Source organism: Xenopus laevis, chromosome 4S (genome assembly GCF_017654675.1).
Source record: "Xenopus laevis strain J_2021 chromosome 4S, Xenopus_laevis_v10.1, whole genome shotgun sequence".
Lineage (NCBI taxonomy): Eukaryota > Metazoa > Chordata > Amphibia > Anura > Pipidae > Xenopus > Xenopus laevis.
The window spans coordinates 86,112,977-86,136,607 of record NC_054378.1 but is presented as its reverse complement, the minus strand read 5'-3'; the positions used below and the strand labels follow the sequence as shown (position 1 = coordinate 86,136,607).

General features: G+C 39.9%; 1 protein-coding gene across 1 annotated transcript in view; it reads left to right on the top strand.

Moving 5' to 3' along the window:
- Positions 1-2,955: 2,955 nt before the first annotated feature.
- The window catches only part of clca3p.S, a 33,644-nt gene continuing 12,968 nt past the window's right edge, over positions 2,956-23,631 (top strand). The window contains exons 1-8 of the mRNA XM_018261040.2: positions 2,956-3,049; positions 8,342-8,607; positions 11,382-11,522; positions 15,140-15,290; positions 15,463-15,571; positions 17,712-17,889; positions 21,590-21,814; positions 22,472-22,696. Of these exons, the coding sequence (XP_018116529.1) occupies positions 8,449-8,607; positions 11,382-11,522; positions 15,140-15,290; positions 15,463-15,571; positions 17,712-17,889; positions 21,590-21,814; positions 22,472-22,696 (1,188 nt within the window). The 5' untranslated portion in view covers positions 2,956-3,049; positions 8,342-8,448. The remainder of the gene's footprint in view (positions 3,050-8,341; positions 8,608-11,381; positions 11,523-15,139; positions 15,291-15,462; positions 15,572-17,711; positions 17,890-21,589; positions 21,815-22,471; positions 22,697-23,631) is intronic.

The following is a 23,631-nucleotide window of genomic DNA, read 5'->3' as shown; positions in this document are numbered from 1 at the left end:
TCAGAAAAAAAAGTATTTCAACTCAGACTTGCCAAGTCCATGTAGTAGTCAATTGCAGATGTTCTGTTGACATTTTGAAGATATCCTGATCTGCGCTGGGTTTCATTCAGTAATCCAAAGATTTTGTGGTTTTGGGTGCCAAATCCGAAAAAGTTGCAGTTTTCGGCAACAAATCTTATTATCAAGTCTTGTCCCGCAAAAGAAATGTTTGTGAGAATTTATTGATAAATAGAGGGGAAAAGTCAGTGTAGATTTGGTCAGAGTGGTTTTTAGAAAATAGTAAGAACATTTCAGATTTTGATAATTACCCCCCTTAGTATTTTGCTTTCCACTTGAGTTGAGTTGAGTATAAGTCATTTATCATTAATGTTTTGCCAAGGGTAGAAGAGCTGCTGCATTATTTTGAGGGAAAGAAGCAAAGCATTTTAAATTGTGTGCCAAGGCTTGATTACAACACACACACACACACACTAGGGCTATTAGACAATTGTATATAAATTAAAGTGATGGTGATGCCTGTCAAGTATCATGTAGCATGTATATTGCACCATGTATCATGTATATTGCACCATTGCTTTTGCTATTGCTAGGGCATGGCAGGCATGCTGCAGATTGTATGGGGGGGAGGGGGTTGCTGCTGGGCACCTAGGTACACATTCTGCACCCTGGCCCACCTTTGCCTAGTTGCACCACTGCCCATTAGTGTCCAGCTGCATTGTTACAGAATAGAGAAGACTTTTGAGATTAGATCAGTACATTCCGTGTAGTCACTTTGTAACTTTGAGAAATAGCAGGGAAAATGGCTTTCCTCATGGGTGTAATCAAAGGGGACTGGGCAAAAAAAAATTTCAGTCACTCCCCAATGGAAGCATGGGTGACCCACAACACACACAAAATCCCAGCACACCGGAAACGTCCAAGACAAACCAATACCTAACCAAATTTGTCATCAGAAGAGGCAGAAAAAAGCTCCAAACCCATTTGGAATCTTATAGATTCAATATCTTAAGCAGAAATATAATGAGTGATTGTTTGAAAGTGTAATATTGTGGCACACAAGCCATATGTTCCCCATATGTCCCTCTCCTAAATATAGTGGTCTTCCCAGTGTATACTGGGAGCAATAACTCATTACTACTGGAATACTACATTCTGGATATTTCTGTTCAAAGGGTTGTTCACTTTTAATTGAACTTTTAGTATGATGTAAAGAGTGATATTCTGAGACAATTTGCAATTGGTTTACATTTTTTTATTTGTGTTTTTTGAGCTATTTCGTTTTTTTATTTGGCAGCTCTCCAGTTTGCAATTTCACCAATCTGTTTGCTAGGGTCCAAATTACCCTAGAAACCCTGCATTCAGTGGCACAACTATAGAGGAAGCAGACCCCACAGTCACAGGGGAACCCAGGGAACAGGGGGTCCAGGACTGTGTGACACACACACGGTCCGAAAATTGTACGAATCCTCGATTCATACAATCAGATCTTTGTGTTTATGGCCAGTTTTAGCTGCATCGAGGAAGGGGGACACAAGTTGGGTGGGAGTGAGCAGGATCTGGGAGTGGGGGGCGGAGGCGGGACATGGGGGGGCAGAGGCAGAACAGTAAGTGGGTGGGCGGGTGGGCATCGGAGTGCACCAGAGGAAACTTTGGGGCGACTTCGGAAAATGAAGCGTCACCTGTGCTTTAGCGCAGGCGACTTTTCATTATAGCGGACGGGAAGACACACAAAGGCAGTTGTCGCCCCGAAGAAAAGGTGATTAGTCGCCAGGTGACTAAATCTCCCCGAATCTGCTTGTGTGGACTAACCCTTACAAAGTAAATATTCTTTTAAAACTGTAAAGCAGGGGTGCCCAAAAGATCTTCCAGTAGACCTGGTATCAGTAGATCTCAAGACACTGTCAGTTTGTCTAAATCACCCTCCTGTTTCATGAATTTAATTCAGATATTTATTACGTTAGGATTACAGAATAAATAGTTGTTTTTTTTTTAAATATAGCAATATACACTTTCTTATCAATCAATATTTAAGTCATATTTTCCATGGCACAGAATGCTAACAATGGATGTAGATCCTAATGGGACACATCACTAAGGGGCAGATTTATCAAGTGTCGAATTTCGAAGTACAAAAAACTTCCAAATTCGACCATCGAATTAAAAAACGTTGAATTCGAAGTTTTTTCAACAAATTTGGCAATCCTGTGGTCAAATAAAAATCGTTCGAATCTAACGATTTTTTAGCGACCGATCAAAGTATTTTTATTCGACGAAAAAAAACTTAGAAAAGAGCTCTGGAAGGTCCCCATAGGCTAAAATTGCACTTGGGTAGTTTTAATTTGGCGAAGTATGAAGTCGAAGTTTTTTTTAAAGAGACAGTACTTCGATTATCGAATGGTCGAATAGTCGAAAGATTTTTACTATAAATTGTTCGTATCGAAGTCGAATGGTCGAATATAGCCTATTCGATGGTCGAAGTACCCAAAAATGTACCCAAAAATACGAACTTTTTGAAATTAGAACCATCACTTGAGCTTAGTAAATCTGCCGCTAAAAGTAGACCCGGCATTAGTAAAATATGGCCACTCCTGCTGTGAAGAGTCAGAAGAAGAAGAAGGCAAATAAATAAAAAATATATATATAAAAAGAAAACGTGAAGGCCAAGTAAACAGTTGCTTAGAATAAGACAACCTATAACATATTAAAACTTAACTTAAAAATTAAGCACCCCTTTAATGCCTGTAATAAGCAAATATGAGCCTATTTTTTGTTTGCATCAGTGCATAACAGTAAGTACTTTCCTTATAGTCACCTTTTACTTGTCCCTTGCTCCTGTGCTCCTCACCTTCACCTGCCAGTCCCCAGTGGGAGAGAGTTGTTCTGCTCAGCAGAGGGTGTGGCATTGCCCAATAGGGTAAGGGGGGAGGCAGAGAATTTTGGAATTTCCAGATCTGAAATCACTATATATTCATCATCCTGTTACAGCAATCGCATTGCTTCTGTCGGTGCTGGGAAGATAGCGTCTCACTGAGCTGGGAACAGCAAGAGGGTAAGTTATGTGACTGTGAGGAGCGACTGAATGGGGCTTGAGCTGCCACAGGTTTATTTTTTATAGTTTTACTGCTCCTACTTGTAATACACGGATCAGCAGATACAACGTATCCCTGCCAGGCAGCAGTTGTGTTTATCTCTGGGGAGTTCTTTGGGTGTGACTTGTACAAATGAAATAGTAACAGTTTTTCTTTTGGTGTTTGTGTGTGAAAGAGCTGTAGTGTATTACATCTTGTATTACATTATTTATTCCTTTCCCTTCCCTGTGTCTGCTGCTTGAAACAGTGTAGCACAAAGAAGTTCTGCAGGTGGGTTACAGGCAGCTGGCTTCTGTGACTCTGTTTCAGGAGAGAGGACATTATAAGAGCCTGGCAGATTCTGTTTTCTAGAACAATTACATTCACACGTAATTTTAAAATAATTGAATATGTTTAATTAATGGATAGTGGAACAGTGTTTAGGGTCTGGCCACACAAACAGATTCATAGAGTTTAGTCGCCCTAGCGACAAATCTTGTCTTCTTTGGGGGGCGACAATCTCCCCAAACTGCCTTCCCCCTGCCCTCCCCCGGCTAAAATGAAAATCGCTTGGGGGAAAGCACACGCGGCGCTTCAAGGAAACTACAGAAAATGAAGCGCCACGTGTCCCTTCCCCCCCAGGCGATTTTCAGTTTAGCCGGCGGAGGTCAGGGGGAAGGCAGTTCGAAAAAATTGACGCTCCGAAGAAGAGGAGATTTGTCGCTGGGGCGACTAATCTCCCTGAATCTGTTCGTGTGGCCGACCCTAGGGTGGTGGCAGACGGCGAGATTAGTCACCCAGCAACAAATCTTCTCTACTGCGGGCAAACTAATTGCCCCCAAATGAAGCCATATAAGTACTGGTGAGTGGCTCCATTTCTTTGACGAAAGTATATATATAATGAAAAAGTACAAAGTCAAAAATACAAATGGTTTGCCAAATTTTTGGGAAAATACAAAGCATTCAGATGTAGTGAGAGGTCATCCAGCAGTAAAGCAGTAGCCAAAGTAATTTTATAAAATAGGTTTACTCATAGGCTAGCCTATAAGTAAGTGCCCACCTCAGGCACAAAACGCGTCAGGCCTACATATGTCCAAATAAAGATTTTTACTTTCTTTAGAAAAATACCTTGGCTACTGCTTTACTGCTGGATGACCTCTCACTACATCTGAATGCTTTGTAATCTCCCCAAATGCCTTCCTGCCTGCAAGAATACAAATTGCAGACGGGATGGCATTCGAATAGTTTTGGGTTGCTTGGATGACTTCGGAAATCCCAAACGATTCGTATGCCATCCCACCAGCGATTCGTATTCTTGCTGACGGGAAGGCATTTTGGGGAGATTTGTCACCCACAGTAGGGAAGATTTGTTGCTGTGCGACTAATCTCCCCGTCTGCCACCACCCTTAGGGGCAGATTTATCAAAGGTCGAAGTGAAAATTCGAATTTAAAAAATTCGAATTTTGAGCTAATTTGTGTACTTTGACTAGGGAATAGTCCAAATTCGATTAAAATTTGATAAAAATTTGAAGATTTGAATTTCGAGACTTATCATGTACTGTCTCTTTAAAAATTTGACTTCAACCATTCGCCATCTAAAACCTGCCAAATTGCTGTTTCAGCCTATGGGGGACCTCTTAAAACCCATTTGGAGTCAATTAGTGGACAAATCTAAGTATTTTTGGGGAAAAACATTGAATAGCATGAGCTATTACTTAGATTCGTACGATTCGAATTTGATTCGAAAACGGGCCTATTTGTTCGAAAATGGAAGTATTTGGCCAAAAAAACCTTTGATTCCTGATCTTCTAGAGGAAATGAAGTATTTAATCTAAGTATATGCATTTAGATAAAGCTGTTTAATCCTTTGTTTGTCTATGCTATTAGTCATGCCACACAATTTGGTAAATATAGTTCCAATCTTTAATCTAAAACTCCTGCTGGATGGCAGTCTCCTCCTCTCCCCTGTTATTGTGTTGTGCAATGTTAGCCAATGATTGTGTAAGCTTGGGATAACCAGAGGAAAGCGGCTGGCAGCTACTTACATGAGCAAGGGGAAACCCCCGCAGCTGATCATTTCACTTGAATAGAAACATGGACCAAATGGAATGCATTTTGCATAACTGCCTATTTGCACTGGCATGGCTAAACTGTTTGATGGTGATCTGACAATGCATGTCAGGCTTATAGGAACAGTAACACAGAAATGAAAGTGTTTTAAAGAAATTACAGTACTGTTGTGCTGCACTGGTAAAATTGGTGTGTTTGCTTCAGAAACACAACTATAGTTTATATAAACAAGCTGCTGCGTAGTTATGGGAACAGTCACATAACACTGAGTAGATAACAGATAAGCTTTATAGAATCCAGTTGTATACTACAGAGCTTATCTGTTATTTGCTGTGTAACCTGTGCCTTTTCTCCTTTTTAGCTTTAAATAGCTGCCCTCATGGCTACAGAGCAACTTGTTTACACAAACTATAGTAGAGTTTCTGAATCAAACACACTAGTCATATCAGTGCAGGGCAACAGTACATTATACTTTCATTTCTTTCAAATACTTACATTTTTTGGTGTTATTGTTCCTAAGGTCACACAGGAAAAGTAGTAGAAGCAAATTCATGGAGGCCATAGATGCACTGATAATATTGTTCAAAACAAAGTTTTGTATGATATTCAGTGCCAGTATGGCAGGAGACGAGTCGACCGATATCTGCAGAAGATTTGGAGGCCACTGTTAGTAGTGAATCATCACATACAGTTAGATTTCTATTTTTTCTACCTGTATATCTGACAATTCAGCTCGTCTGAAATCGAACAATCTTTGGGGCAGATTTACTCGAGGGCGAAGTGGCTTATGCTAGCGTCAATTCGCTAGCATTACCGTCCGCAGGGACATCACCAATTTACTAACGGGCTCAGACGTCACTTCGCTAGTGAAAGAGATACAGTAGACGCTAGTGGTCATTCGCACTCTATCGCCAGGTGACAATTCGCTGTGGCGAATGGACGTTACTCTGCAAATTCAATGAAATGCAGATTTTACTGAACGTCACCTCTTTCGACAGACTTGCCTTCGACAGCTCAGACCAGGTGAAGTGCATTGCAGTGCGTAGATCTTCCTCAATCTTCTGTTAATTACATCATATTTGTTAGTGGAAAAAGCTTCAAAGTCCATAAAGCACTGGCGTCTTTTCCTTTTTTCAGAGTGATAGCCTGCAAAAGTCCTTACTTCGGCAATACGAGCAATTGAAAGTGAAGATGAGCTAGCGTTCATTTCTGGCTAGCGCAAATTCGCTAAAGGTCTTGTGCTCAGGTTAATTTGCATACGGCAGGAAATTTAAAGTTGAATGGACGTATATGTTGCAGCAAATATTACACAACATTACACAAGTCCAGGGAACCTTAATAAAGAAAACATTAAACAGAAAGAAACAGAAGATTGAGGAAGATCTATGCACTCCAGTGCACTTCGTCTGGCAAAAGAGGTAAAGTAAAATCCGCATTTCATTGAATTTGTGGAGTAACATACATTCGCCACAGTGAATTGTCGCCTGGTGATAGAGTGCAAATGACCACTGGTGTCTATCTCTTTCACTAGTGAAGTGACGCCTTAGCCCATTAGTAAATTGGTGATGTCCCTGCAGCGACAACGCTAGCGAATTGACGCTAGCGTTAGCCACTTCACTCTCGAGTACATCTGCCCCTTAGATCGAATTCATGTAGAAAATGTAAGCCTCCAAAACTGAAAATTCATAGGAAAAGGTTGTTAAAGAAGTAGAATCTCTATAATGGTGTGCTACAAGTTATATGTATAATGTATGTACTGGTGCTATTCATTCTCACAGTTCATTCTCTATGGGTGCAGTTGCCCACAAAACCTATTTCCAGCCATTTACTTTTAGCAGCAACCTAATCTCTCTATGTGTCAAAAGCATATATGTATTTATCATTGTTTTTCTCTGCTACCTTTTGTGGGGCAAATATATGCTGAGACAAAATGCCACAGATCAGTCTTTACAGTAATTAAACACAGTAGCGCTGCTGAGTAACTAGACAAGCAGATATGTTAGTGTGGTGCCAGCGTTGGGCACTCCTGCTGAGAATATAACATTAGGAAAGGTGAGCAAGAATGCAAAGTGACAAAGTGCAGATTTTATCCAGTGCAAGAAAATGAAGAGACCAAATACCAGGAATTCTTTAAGGAAAAATATATGAGAGTGCAATGTTACCCCTAAGCTGTGAATACACAAGATATAATTCCAGCACACATAGCAAAAGTGGGACATATACATTAATTTGAATGCATACACATTAATCACTTTCTCAGGATTTGGGCATACATTTTTTTAAGAATAAGAAACTGCAACACCTAGCAATGGCCAGATTTAAAAATCCCCTCTTGCCAAGGACCACAGTTGTTTTGGAAGTTATTTTCACATATGTGAGGCCTGGGTGTTGAGAACTTGCAATAAAACATTTGATATTTCCTGTACCAAAGGGTTTATTATGATAGCAGTGGAACACCCATGCTTAGGGTTGCCACCTTTTGTGGAAAAAAATACCGGCCTTCCTATATATTTATCTTTTTTCCCTATTAATAACATTGGGATGAACCGGCATTTTTACCGTCCAGGTCGGTAAAATACCGGCCAGGTAGCAACCCTACCCATGCTACATCGGTAACATCAGGCCACTGCAACCTTCTGGAGATAGAAATGAGAGATCAGTCGTTAATTTTTATAAGCAATTACTTTTTGGACCTTGTGTGTTTCAGATAAATAACTGTATTACACAGCATGAAACACTTTATAAAGCATTTGGAGCAAATAGCCTCCCAATAGTGATGTACGGGCCGGTCTGATACCCGCAGTTTTACCCCCGCAGGCTGACCTCGGCACACCATCTGTAAATGTACGACGGGTAGGCCGATTGCGGGTTAGGGTCCGGTGTGGGTCAAGTTTTTCTCGACCCACACATCGCTGCCGCTCAGATGGTTGGGCAGTTTGGCCTATTCCAACCATATTGCATCTTGAGTAGCAGATTGTAGTTGAACAGGTCATCTACTAATGCCTCCTTAGGACATAGTTTCCATTTAATGTTTACCAAGGAAGTTTATTCCTATAAAGGAACCTTCCTCTTTTCCATATTTATCAATAAAATAAAACGGGCAGAATTCCTTATCAGATCTAATGAAATGCTTGAAGTGAAGTTTCCTGTGTAAAAGCTAATGCAAAATCATTGTAAATGTTATTTTTGTGCCCTGTTTCCAGGGAAATAGCAGTAAGCCAGACAAGGATAAGATACCAGAGGACAAATAGAAAAGCCACGAGCCTCTCCTGTAGGACACAGCCCACGGACAGGCTGCAGACTGGGCACTATGAGGCTATTACAAATTCTTGCACTGATTTCTGCTTTTCAGTCTGTACATTTAGCTATAAACTCACTGGTACAGCTGAAAAATAATGGATATGAAGATATTATTATAGCAGTTAATCCCCAAGTGCCTGAGGATGGGAAGATTATTGAGAAAATAAAGGTAAGAATATTGTAATTATTAAGTGTTGTGTTTTGGTAGCCGAGGATTAGTAGAGTATAACAGTGCTTTATTAGCAGACTTGTTCAGCCATTACACAACAGTAACTTCCAACTCTATGACTTAAGCAGTATTGATAGTACTATGTATACACAGTATAACTCATGTGCACAGTGACACCTGCAGGCCATTTGTATAAACACCACATATTTCCCCTATAGTAGGAAAGCATTTGGGCTGATATAATAAACAACAACAATTAAACAGTATGCATCTTAAAGCAATATTATGCATTATTCACATCACATAGTCCTGGGTCCATGCAGGTAGTTTTCTGATTCTCTCAGTATGCCTTATAGGTTTACTTTCTTCAGGCCCATTGCAGTTGGCATCAGGGGTAGGAAAATGTCCTTCATCAAATGGAGCTTCTCCAAAGTCATATCTAACAGGAGCAAGACGACTTGGATTCCATATGCGACCATAAGACAGTTCATATGTGTATGGTCCTCGCTGGCGTCTCACTTCAAGTGGTGTAGTAAATTTAGATTGTCCTTGTTTCAGTAGTCCTGGTTTCTTAATTCTGACTAAAGATCCAGGCTGAAAGTGCACTTCTCTTGCACCACATTTTCTGTCTGTATAAGCCTTGCATTTTGCTTGCTGACATTTAACAATGTCAGCAGTAGACGATTTCCGATGCACAATATTCCTCTCTCTCAGAAAGAATTCAAACTCACTCATTGTTATGTTTTGGTAGACGAAGTTTAGAAGAGCAAAATAGTGCTTTATTAGCGGACTCATGCTGCCATTACACAACAGTAACTTCCAACTCTATCACTCTTAAGCAGTATTGATAGTACTATGTATACACAGTATAACTCATATGCACAGCGACACCTGCAGGCCATTTGTATAAACACCACATTGAGCTATGGGGAATAGGGGAATATCCATGTATTTGTAATGAGAGCACTTTAGAAAGGAGGTTGTACCTCCAAAACGTTGTGTGGAGATCTCAAATAAACCACAAGAATTATTTAGCACATTTGCCAGAGTGTGTGTCATTTGATTTTCATTACAAATACATGGAGCAGAGTTTCCAGATAGAGCAACACATTGAATTGCCTAAAGAATCTTGTATTGTTTTGAATAGGATAATATAAATATTCATATTTGGAGAGGTGATTGCTTTTCATTGGAGAGCTTATAACTGTATGTATTAACATAGGAGGGGATAATATATATAAGTATATATGGCAGTTGGTCTCTTTTGGGAGAGGCCAAGCCTTCATAAACCTTCCATATCCTCCTCCGTTAATTATGTTTAAAACATGATCGAAATAAAAACGTAACTGATAACTCTTTACAGGATTACAAACTGAAAAGTAATGAAAAATATGACTAGGGTTGCCATCTGTTACTGGCCCCGTGGCACGCGATATGGGCAGGGGAGCAGGCCAGTGATGTCACAGGGCGGGCAAGTCCAATCGCAGGGCCGGGGTTATGATTTAGTGATCAGCAATTGACTGATGCCTGCAGGTTTTTCTTATTTGTAGATCCGGGCAGGCAGTCTTGACCCAGTCAGCCCTTCTGAAAATAAGGCTGTCCAGGTCTAAACCGAATGGGTGGCAACCCTAAATATGACATTTAATTCCAAGAAATAGTTGATTTGTAGATGCTGGATAATCAGATAAGTTATATAAATAAATATTTCCACTTTGTTACCAACTCTTTAACTTTGTAGCTGTATTTCAAATAATTTTCTATAATGAATTCAGTGAATTCAGTTTTTTGGTTTAGTTTAAAGCGATACTGTCATGGGAAAACATGTTTTTTTCAACATGTATCAGTTAATAGTGCTGCTCTAGCAGACTTCTGCACTGAAATCCATTTCTCAAAAGAGCAAACAGATTTTTTTATATTAAATTTTGAAATCTGACATGGGCCTAGACATATTTTCAGTTTTCCAGCTGCCCCAGTCATGTGACTTGTACAAGCACTTTAGGATGGAACTACTTTCTGGCAGGCTGTTTCTCCTACTTAATGCAAGTGAATCAGTCTCAGTGGGACTATTGAGTGCTGTTCTTATACAGCGCCGATTCTGACTAAGGAGCCGCCTGAGGCGGCTCCTGCAATGCCGCCCCCCTCACCAACTTACGTGTCGGGAGGGGAGGCAGAAACACTATTGCGGAGAGCGCAATTGTGCTCTCTCGCAATAGTACAGCTGAATTTCCAGTTCAAAAACCGGAAATTCGGCTCTTAAAGGTGCAGGAGCGGCTTTTTGCCGCCCCTGGAATCCTTTCAGGCGCTGCTGTCTGAGGCGAGCGGCTCAGCTCGCCTCATTGGCGGCGCACCCCTGTTCTTATATCTACCAGGGAGCTATTATCTTGTGTTAGGGGGCTGCTATCAGACTAAACCAGGGCTGTTGTTTGAAAGTTCTCAGTCTTATATACTGGTTACAGACAGCACCAGCAAAGAATCTTCTATTAAAAGCCTTTATTGAAATATGGGCTCTGAACTGCGAACTCAAGCTTGAAAAAGGACAGATGTTGTCTGAAACATTGCTTGGGTCAGAGCTCATATTTCAATAAACAGAAGATTCCTTGCCGGTGCTGTCTGTTACAAGTATATTGGATTGGCAGATGGATGTGGACATCATGTGATTTGCACCAAACCAAAGATTTGAGTTGGGAGTGTTCTCTCTGACGTTCTCAGTCTTAGCCTTAGCTTCATTTTCATTAATTATCTTTTATCTGTATCATCTTATTGTTTTTTTCTAGGAAATGCTGACCGATGCATCTTCTTACTTATTCCAAGCTACTAAAAAAAGACTTTATATAAGGAGTGCAAAAATTTTGATCCCCAATACTTGGGCATCCAATAGTTCATACGGAAGGCCGAAATTAGAATCATATGACAAGGTAAGGTTTTATTTTATAACTAGTGTGGTCATTTTAGAAATGCCCAAAATATGATTTAGATGTTTATAAATGCCACATTCTGATGTCCAAATATTTCTGTATAAAATAAAGATACAGGCACAGACAGCTTTTGCCACAGCCCCACCAAAGATTCTCTGCACTACCTCTATTAACAGTGTGCTCCCCCAAGTTCTTCCCCCTTATTCACATTTCACTTGCCCCTTACTCCACTTTCTCCTGTGCATTCACTATGGCCAGCAATAATATTACCTATGGGCATCTGGATTGAGGGGGGTGTACTGCAACAGTAGGTACTTGGAAACAAAGGGGGATGGATGGGGGGGAGGTTGTAAAGGGGGACAGACAACAGGGGGATACCAGAGGTGGATGAATGAAAAGAAGACAGAGAAAGAGAGACAGAGACAGGGAAAGCTGAATGAATGGTGGGAAACAGATTAGAAAAGGGGATTGTGTAAAACAATGCATCTGATGAGTGTCACTGTCGGCACCCAACACCAGAACAAACACCAGGCACCCTGGTCTCGGCTCGTGCTTCACCAGTAGTGTGACCGCCTTTGGGCCTCGGGAGGAGCCCTCGGCTTACTTGGATGCCACCTGGACTTAAACGAGAGGTGCAAGATGAGGGTTCTGGATAGGCAGAGGGGCACGACTGTAAAGCAAAGTCTTTGGACAAAAGATTGTAGTACAAGGCGTTAGGCAAAAGAGTAGTTAGATCAGGCCGGGTCGAGGCAGGCAGAGGATAAACGAAGTCAGGCAGGCAAGGGTCAAACCAGGAAGTCAATCAGAGGGTTAATCAGAAGAGTTAGTCAGTAATCAGGCAGGGGTCAGGATCCAGAAGTCAGAATAGTCAAAATAGCCAGGCAGGGGTCAAAACAGGAATCAAACAGGTTAAAGATATAGCAATGAATATCACAAGGTTCAGAAGCACCGGGAAACACAATCCTATCACGGGCAATGTCCAGAAAAAATTGAATTTATTGGGAGCACTTACCAGACACTGGACTCAAACGTGCTGCACACCCAGCCGCTATCCCATACGGTCAAGTAAATTCCAAGGAGAAGCAAAAAAAAGCGGAGCACCGAAGGAGTCCAGTAGAAGTATTAAAAAATGAAAATTTTATTTATGATACATATAAAAGCAGATTACAGCAGCAGTGAACCTTGGCTGCCCGCTAAACGCCTTTCGTGGCGTCCGGCCACTTCATCAGAAGCTGACGGCAGCCAACCTTCAACTCCCTTAAAAACCCACATGTAGACACAGACACAAAAACCCATTAACCCCATATAACCTAGATATGTTGTAACACTTAGGAAACTAGGGAGTGACATAGTGCAAACAAATACAGAGTAACCAATACCACGGGCAATGATATCCAAGCTGAAATCTCCTTTTAAGCATTTGAATTTCGCGCCAATGCGCGCCTCTGCGTGCTGACGTCATCACGCCAGCACATCCGCGTCTATAAAGAAGGCGAGACGCGGGCGCGCACGCCTTAAGGAGCAGGACAGGGAGAGGAGCGGCGCGGCAGGCGTCCCCGCCGCACCCCTAGACCACCAGGGTGAGTTTTTCCCCTTACAATGAGAAAGAGCTGGAGTCAGATCCTGATGGTACTTATACCAATGATGTATAATTAATAATGTAGTGTATTAATAATAAAAATTAATTTATACAGATATTAGTCACATGGGCTCAATGACTTGTACTATCTTTCTAAATTAAGTAAATTATCCATGATGTATTGCCAGTATATATATATATATATACACCATAGAAATGAATGAAGCAGCACTCAATTGATGCAAAAAGTGTATTAAAACTCAGTACATCACAAAGCGACCTTACTATTGCACACATATATATATATATATATATATATTTATATGCAGCTGTAACACTAAGGGCAATAGCACACAGGCACGTTTGTTAGCAAATGTTTTGGGGATAGAAAATTCTCAAATTTGCCCCCGAGTGCCATTGGCGTAAGGGTAGTGTGTGTCAAATGTCTTGCAGTGTTTTGCCTCCCTGGAATTATGTATCTTCATGGGCTGGAGACAAAATGCTCCAAATCTATTAACCCTTGCTATTTTTGGAAAGGTGATGATCACATAAATGTGCTGTGTTTAGAGCAGGAGTCGCCTGCTGCAAGTTAACGAACTGCAAGTTTGATTGTCTTTTGCCCACACAATGCCAGGCACATTTACTCTAAGGTTGCTGTTTATACAGGGATAACTTTTATTGCTTTCAATTTTCATTGATTGCTTTTAATTAGTTACAAAGCTTCAAAAAGTTTCCGTTAAAGATGGAGTGACATCAAATCACTGGAAAATCTCTGGCAAATGTGCTAATGGCTGCGTCCTACAGGCGTCTCAATTCCCAAACTTGTCCTAAGAACTAGGAAACATGTATTATTGTTCTCAGTTGCTTTTATGTGTGTTTGTGTGAGTTTTTAATTACTGCTGCTTCAGAGTTGGCCAGTTTTCCTTGGCAATTTTTCTAAAGTGAAATGGGCTGATTAACATAATTCTGCACCATTAGTGTGCCTTAGTTAATATGAATTAATATGAATTAATATTATCTGCAAGGATTATGGAGGCCTTTCTGTTCACTGCTTTGTCAATGAGTGAAAATCATGGATTAAGGTGATTCCCCCTTTTCCTTGACAGCGTCAGAAACAAGAATGATAAAACTGGCCATATGCAGCAGTTTGTAGCATTTAAAGAACACTTTCCCAGAACTGCTAAGCAGTTACTTCAGTTAACTTCTATTGTCTATCAGTTGCATCCAGTGTAGAAATAGCTCTCAGCATGTGAATTGTTTCTACATGAAAAGATATGTTGAAACAGTTTTAAAAAAAATCAGATCCTGTTGCTGGTCGCTTAAAGGGGAGGACAACATCATTGTGAAACACCCAGCTACCAACGGCAATACATTTTTATTTGGCATCTATTGTTCTATAGGTTGGACTAAGTTATGCTTTAAATGGGAACTTCGCCAAAAATGTTTTTTCTTTGCATAATGAAAGAGAATTTACTTTTATAAATATAATGAGTTTTGTTGGTCCTTTTCTATTTTCGCACTATAGGTTCTCACCCTTAGGGTAAGGACACACGAGCAGATTCGGGGAGATTAGTCGCCCCGGTGACAAATCGCCTCTTCTTTGGGGTGACAATCTCCCTGAACTGCCTTCCCCTACCTTCCTGCCGGCTATAATGAAAAATCATGAGTGAATGGCAGCGAAATGGCACTCATGGCTCTTTATTTTCCCAAGTCTCCCGACGTTTCCTCGTGAGGCTACTTTGGGCGACTTCGGAAAACTAAGTGCCTCGAGTGCCATCCTGCTCATGATTTTTCATTATAGCTGGCGGGAAGGTAGGGGAAGGCAGTTCAGGGAGATTGTCACCCCAAAGAAGAGGCGACTAATCTCCTCGAATCTGCCCGTGTGCCCTTACTTAAGGCAGCTTTTATATGAAGCCAATACAAATGACAGCTGTAGAGATAATGTGTATATTTACTGGTAATTCAGAATTTTGCTGACAAAGTTGGACAATTATCTAGATGCAGCTCCTTACAAGATAACTTTTTATTATGTTTTTAGGCAGATGTAATCGTTGCATCACCTTTTATCCATGGGGACGACCCCTATACTTTACAGTTTGGAGGTTGTGGAGAAAAGGGAAAATACATTCATTTTACTCCTAACTTCCTTGTAAATGATGAGAAAATGCTACCAATATATGGACCAAGAGGTAATTAGATACCTTTTAAAATGATATTTTCTGTTTGCTTGGCCAATTGGCCACCAATTTGACGAGCAATCCATGGCAATAAAAGTTATATATTAATGCAATTTGCTCATTGTCATACATTTATGCCTACCTAAATTTTGCGGACTCTTCTAATTTCGATTCCTACACGCAGGGAGAGTTTTCGTGCACGAGTGGGCTCACCTTCGTTGGGGCGTCTTTGACGAATACAACTATGATCACCCTTACTATCTTTCTGAAAAACAAGTAATTGAAGCAACAAGGTACAGTGGAAGATTGTGACATTCGCCTTAAAATAAATGTAACATTTTCTACACAAACATAATTGATCCCTCAGATTGAAAGGAAACCATCGTAGTGTCACTGTGTGCTCACTGGAAACCTTAGGCTCACGGTATACTGCAGCCCCTCCCTCACTTTGTTCAGTTTTGATGTCATCAATCCTGGGACTTGAGGTCTCTCTGTTTTTCGTAGTGAGTGGTGCACTGATTTGTTGAACAGCAGAAAAACTTTAAGTCCCAGAATCCATCACTTTACAGTGAGCATGGAGGAGGTGGGTGGGAAACAGGTCTAAAAGAGCCCAGACAGACTATCATGGTTTTTTTTTCATGCTGTAGAATTAAGTATGTCTGTGTAAAAAAAATACATGTATATTATTTCTGGAAGTTCAGATGTTTTTCTCCATAAGCTCAACTGAATGAGCAATTGTCTAAAAGGGTGGTATATGTTTCCCTCCAATTAGGAGTATCTATGTTAGTGCCTTCTAATATATCGTCAGAAACATAATTTCTTAGGGCAGCAGCATGTCTTAAATTGTGTCATCATTTACAGCTTTGATTGATTAACTGACAACCTTTACTCTAATAAACTCTAATAGGTTCTGCCAGTAGGAAAATGCTAAACCGTCTGTATCCTGTTTATCATCCTTCCCTACATATCGTGCTTAAAACTAGATATCCTGTAATTGTTACTGAAAATGTTGCCATTTTTCATCCCTTTTAAAGAATGCTACTCTGAAGGATTTGCAATTGTGTTCCCCATGTAGTTAGTGGCATAACTATAGATAAGGCAGACCCTAGTATTGCAGGGGGCCCAGAATGTGGGTCTGCTTCCTCTGCAGCTGTAAAATATCCCCCTTCCTGGGCGGGCACTTTCCTACCTGAGAATGAGTGGCAGGGAGGGAGCGAGGAAAAGAGTACACAACTGGCTTGGGATTGCAGTACATGCTTGGGCTCCTCCGAAGATTTCTTTGTAGGGGGCCCAGCAACCTGTAGGTATTCCATGCTTGCTTTCAGAGCCTTAAAGGAACAGTTCAGTATAAAAATAAAAACTGGGTAAATATATAGCCGGTGCAAAATAAAAAATGTTTCTAATATAGTTAGTTAGCCAAAAATGTGATTTGATGTATAACAAGTCAGTCAGGACACTACTTCCTGCTTTTCAGCTCTCTTGGTTTACACTGACTGGTTACCCTGGTTACCAGGCAGTAACCAATCAGAGACTTAAGTGGAGGCCACATGGGTCATATCTGTTGCTTTTGAATCTGAGCTGAATGCTGAGGATCAATTACAAACTCACTGAACAGAAATGTACCATGTGGCCCCCCTTCAAGTCGCTGACTAGCTCAGAGTTATAGAGCTGAAAAGCAGGAAGTTGGATTCTGGCTGTTTTATTAGACATCTGTTCACTCCAGCCTTTATACATTACATATTTGGCTAACTAACTATATTAGAAACATTTTATATTTTACACAGCCTATCCATTTACCTAGTTTTTATTTTCACACTGAACTATTCCTTTAAAGTGTCAGCACTTGTTCAACATGAGTGCAATGAATAGTGATCAATACAGCAAAAACATACTTTTTGCCTAGGTAGCAACCCTCCTCCTTTCTTCCCTTGTTGTACTGTCCCTTTAATGTAGCATTTCTACAGTTGTGCTTTGGAGAAGTGTAATTATCACATGTACATAAACGTAAAACCACGGACCTATCAAGTCCTTTATAGAAACTGTAGAGAACACTGTAATGCAATGTAATGTTCTCCTGTAAGGGAAATCATTTACTATTCACTAAATAGTTTTCTCCTTCTTATAAAAATATGTTTATAAAAAATTGCAAGGTACAGTCCATCTTTGTAAGCAAATGTTTATCTCATGCAGGATTTAATTTCTTATAATGACTACTGATAAATTGGTATAATGCACACCCAAATCCAATGATTGTACAGGTATGGGATCCTTTATATGGAAACCTGTTATCGAGAAAGCTCAGAAACATGGAAAGGCCATGTCTCATAGACTCCATTATAAGCACAGAATTTTAATTTTCAAAAATTATATTCTTTTGCACTGTAGCAATAAAACTGCACCTCCGGAAACATTAATGTGTGCTTGTTATTCTAGGTGCCCTTTGAAGATGAAAGGCTCAAATCTAATAGATGTATGCCAAAGGGGGGTTTGCCATTTGGAACCTTGTGGATATGACATCAATACTGGGCTCTATGAAGAGGACTGCAGATTTTATCCTGACATGGATAACTTTGTGGATGAATCTATTATGTATGGCCAAGTGCTGGAACCTGTGAGTCTGAAAGGGTTAATAGAACTTACACTTACTTTACACAAACGACTACTTGGATACATTTCTGCTTACACTGTACAAATAGGAGTTATAGGGGTAGTTCATCTTTAAATTAAGTTTTAAATGAAAGGTGAACTACCCCTTTAAGTAAGTTATAACCCAAATGTAAAATACCGTTATTTATATCAGACAACTCTGTAAATTTTGATAGATTTTTACATTAATTGGTTTTCCCAGATTTACAGAATGGTTGCTCTTCAGCAAGAATACTAGTACAGGTATAGGATGCTTTATCCAGAAACCTGTTATCCAGAAAGCTCAGAATTACAAAAAGGCCATCTCCCATAGACTCCATTTTCTCTGTAATAAAAAAGTGCCTTGTTCTTGAGCCAAACAAAAATATAATTAAAACCAACAAAACCACTTTAGTTACTGGCCACAAATGGGTATAAGACACATTGAGGATTTGATTGTAGGGGATAGCTTTGTCTCCCTGGAGCAATTGAACGCCAAACTGAATCGTCAAGATATACAATTCTTTCGATACTTTCAACTGAGACATGCATTTCAGGCACAGTTCAGTTCTTTTCAAATTACACTCAAATTGCTGGGGTGGGAAGCCAGACTTTGGACTCCAGACCCCAGCAAGCTGCTATCTCAGCTCTACAATATAATTCAATCCTCTCAATTTCCCCCATTCAACAAAGCCAAACAAAAATGGCAGTCACTTATTCCTTCTCTAGAGGAGGACCAATGGGAAGAGGCTATAGATAACCTATACCCCTGTTTAATTTCACTCAGAGACAGAATGATTCAATTTAAAATGATTCACCAAATTTATATTACCCCATTGAGACTCAAAGCCATGGGTAAACTAGACGGAGCCACCTGTGTAAAATGTGGCAGGGATGAAGCTGGTTTCCTCCATTTGATATGGGACTGTCCTCGAGTAGCAGAATACTGGGCAGAAGTCATACAATACGCCAATGTCTTCCTCTCCTTCCCAGGAATCAAGTCCCCGGAGTTTTGCCTATTAGGTGTCATAGATGAGGTAGTGCCCTTACAGAAATCCAGAGCACTTCTGAGGTCGATCCTTTTCTACGCGGAAAAAATAGTAATTATGAAATGGATGAGCCCTAACCCTCCCTCACTGCAGCAATGGATTGACTTGATCAATGGTACATTACCCTTAATTAAACTGACGTACAATGCTAGGGGAACACCTGGGAAATTTGGGAAAATATGGGACCCTTGGCTAAACGTCAACCCCCATGCATCCCTTCCGGATGATTGATTTATGAGAAGTACTCTGCCGTAATTATGGTTATTGGCTATTTATTTCTTCAAACCATCGCTATACATATAAGTACTTGTAAACGGAGCTGAATAAGTGTAAAGCATATATGTGCTGTTTATTGTTTGTTTTTTTGTTTAAAATGCAAAATAAAAACCTTTAAAAAAAAAACAAAAAAACAACAAAACCAGCCTGTTGGGTTTATTTAGGGTTTATTTACTAAAGTCCAGTCAGGCTTTTTAGTTCAAAACTCAAATTTTTCTGGATTTATTAAAGTCCGAAGCTGCAAAACGTCCAAATCCAAAAATCCGCCATCTCAGACCTGTCGAGGTTGTATATAAGTCAATGGGAGAGGTCCCTATCCTATTTGGAAGTTTCTGTGGTCTGTGCTGGAATTAGCCTGAAAATCTGAATATTTCGGGCATATCTAGCAAAAATTAAAAAAATTCGGAATTTAGAGAAAATAGGCGATTCAGGTTTTCGCTCGATTTTATCGAGTTTTTCCCCGATCCTATTGAATTGTGCTTTTTAAATAATAAATACGGTCAATTTGTGGATTCTAGTTTGATCGCACTTTTTAATTTTAAAAAATCAAAAAAATTCAGATTTTGAGAAATAAAACCCCTTAATGTTTACTTGATTATCTAACAGACGTAAGGTATGAAGATCCAAACCAGAAAGGCCCAGGTCCTGAGTTTTTTGGATAACAGGTTCCATACCTGTACAATACAAAGTGTGTCTTAAAGAAGAAAACAGGCCCGCTACCTATGTGAATAAAACTGCTGTCATGTACTCCAACCTAGTAAATAATTTGGGGTGGGCTGGTTGGTGAGTTTCCCAGAATTACTTAGAACATAACTAACTAGGAGAGAGTGGGAAGTTTACTATGGTATCTGTGTTTTTTCAAAGCACTGGCAAAAGAAGGATAGTCTGTATGCAACTATAAACTAGGATCTTAACCTCCTTTCAGACATTATCACTGTGTGCTGTACAGTGAATTTTTATTCTAAAAATACTTGTACCTTGTACCAACTATACAGTTTCAGGTGGTACCACGAGATTGCAGTTGATCTAAGTAGACACAGCCTTTCTGAGTGTAACACCAGAAGACATTTGCTTGGTCCCAGGCCTGGACTGAGAATGAAAATAGGCCCTGGCATTTCAGGTACACAGAGGCCCACTAAGCCCACACAGAAGCCCAAACAGCCCCCACCAGCCCACTAAATACTGACTTTCTATGGCACCTTATAACAGCCCCTCTGGCATTTGCCAGAACCCACAGATTGCCAGTCCGGGCCTGCTTGGTCCCTCTGGTTGGAGCAAAGTGAATCATGGAATACTTTCTCATGAATACAGGAGGAGAATTTTTAGAGCCTGAGACATTATCCCATAACTCGGTCTTTTGTGAAATTACTCAACAATTATTTGGGGTGATTTACATACATTTAATAAAACAGATATGGGGTTCCTAGTACAGCCTAAAAAAATATCTCTTGGGCATATTAGCTGTTGAGAAAATTGACACAATTTAGATGAACTGATAAAACTGCTAAGGAGAACCTGGTGTCAGTTTCTGGCTATAGACCAACTGGGAAACTGGGCGGATGGAGCAGTAAACTTGTAAGTAGCTACTATGGGGCCCAGCTAATTATAGTACAGATTATTATGATAGGAAACAGGCTTACTTATTTTAACCTGCAAAAAGTGGTCTGCCATTACTGTAGCCTTTGTATTACCCTCTGTGTTAATAAATGCTAAGCAGATAAATGTCCAAAGTACTTTTATATATTTATGCAACAGTGAAGGAAGGTCATATAAATAAGGACTAGTTAATATATAAAAAATAACAGGAGAGAACCTCTTTTTACAAGCACCAACGAGAAACCAGTCTCCTGCTACTGAAAAAAGATCTGGGCAAGTTCATTTAAATTGCTGCAGGCTAATATTTATCAGTGAGGTAACTTTGGAAAAACGAAGTGATCCGAGTGCCACCCCGCTGGCGATTTACATGCTCTTGATACAGTGTCGGACTGGCCCACTGGAATACCAGGAAAAGTTCTGGTGGGCCCAGGAGTCAGTGGGCCCTTGTGCTGCTAAACATTTAGCGTATTTCATGGTCATTCCCTATTTCTATGAGAAAAAGAAGCTAAATAGATGGAATAATCAATTATAGTATGTAAAGAAAAGAGACTAGGAGAATAGAGGTTGAGTGAGGAGAGGAAGAATAATAGTACTGAGAGTGGGCCCCTGGTCTAAGGTTTTTTCTGCAAGGCTGATTCGTACGTTTATGGAATGACACATATCTTTATGTGTATAAAATAGCATATAATATATCTATAGCTATATAATATATAATGTTATATATATAATTCAGTTGTCTAATGATAATTTACCATTTTTTCAAAGGTACATGCCTTCTGTGATAGCAGTAGCCATAACTCAGAGGCTCCCAACCAACAAAACCGCCTGTGCAGTCAACAAAGCACATGGGATGTCATCAGTAAGTCTTCTGACATACAATCCAGTCCTCCATTAATGGAATCAAACATTCCAGCTCCTATTATTTCTCTATTGCAATACAAGGACAGAGTGGTCACTTTGGTTCTGGATATATCTGGAAGCATGACAATTGTAAGTAACACGAAAGAAAGTGCTAATCCAGAAAAACACTTAGATAACTAGGCAGTATGTGGCTCTTAAGTGGAAAAGGTTATCCTGCTTATGTTAACAAACCCCTCCCTTGACCCTTTAGTTATGACAGTTTGGGCATACAGATAAGTAGAAGACCATTATATAAGAGGTTTATCTGAGCTGGTAATCGAATTATCTGCATCATAAGAACCAGAAAGTGGAAGCATTAAGTACCTTGAAGTTTTCTGCTTGTCCAGCTCAAGAAATAACACATAGATTTTTCTTAAACGTACAAACAATAAGCAGGAATACCCCAGGACCCCTCCATCAAGCCCACTCTCTCCACACACCACCCATTACTGTCAAAAGTTTTGCTACCTTTGTACCTGCTATAAAAATACAGAGTTTTTCAGTAGAATGCACAGTTGAAGTTGATTCTGGACCTATCAATTTTCAATTTAGAAAAAGATTTTTCCATAGGAAAAGAAAGACATTCAGAAAAATCGATAACTTAGATAAAATCAACTTAGATAAATCGCTATAACCCATTAGAGAATTTGGCACAGGTTTCTGGCTTAAGTTGACATTTGACACTTATTTAATTACATTTTTAATGTCCCAGTAACTTTACCTAATGGCTCTTTCTGTTTCCTGCAGGCTAACCGCATCACCCGGCTATATCAAGCATCAGAATTATACATCATGCAAATAGTGGAGCAGGGCGCTTACGTTGGTATTGTTGTGTTTAGCACTGTGGCTGAGACCAAATCCCAACTAGTTAAATTAACTGATACTTTCCAACGGGAAAGTCTGAAGTTAAAGCTTCCAACTGCAGCAACTGGTGGTACAAACATATGTGCTGGAGTTCGACGAGGTCTGGAGGTACATTTTTTGTTTGTGTTTTTTCCCTCTTTCTCATGAAAAATATATAAATACACATTTGGCCTTTTTCCTCCTACATACAGTAATATGCCAAATTAAATATAATTTATTTTTCTTGGAAAATAAGGGGGTTATTTGTTATGCTCTGAATATCCGAATTTCGAAAAATCGGACTAAAAAACAAAGAATTTTGAAATTAATGGTCTTAAACGTCAAAATCCGGCACTCAAAGCTCTCGAGGTCCTGTATAAGTCAGTGGGTAAGGTCCCAGTGTCTGCGCTGCTGTTTGTACGGATATCCAACTGTATATACTCGAGTATAAGCCGAGTTTTTCAGCCCCCAAAATATGCTGAAAAACTCTACCTCGGCTTATACTCGGGTCAAGTGCAAAAACGGTCGCCGGCATCTAAGAATAGTCTCCAAGAATATTCGCCGACGTCCAAGAATGGTCGCCGGCATCCAAAAACGAGACACCAGCACCTCCAATGGGAGCAGAAACTGGAGGTAAAATAAGGTACCTCGGCTTATACTCGGATGGCTTATACTCGAGTATATACAGTAATTCTGGGGATTTTGGACCAAAAAGTCTGAAACCTCAAAAAAATCGAAGTCAAAGAAATTTGTACTTTTTGGACAAAGCTCTGAAGTAATAGGATATTTGCCCGACCCAATTTTTTTGGACTTTTTTAATGATAAATAAAGTCCATTCGGGCAGTCGGAGTTGATTGGATTTTTATGTTAGAAATTCGGACCTTAATAAATAACCCCCTAAATGTATTGATAGAAAAAAAGCTATAAGACAGGGATTAAACTTTTGAACCTGCATAACCTTCATCAACCTTCTAAGTGATGGAGTTTCATCCTTCAAAACTTCAAAGAAAGAACAATCCTAAATGAACTGGTTAGAATAATTTAAGAGCATAAAGAATAAACAT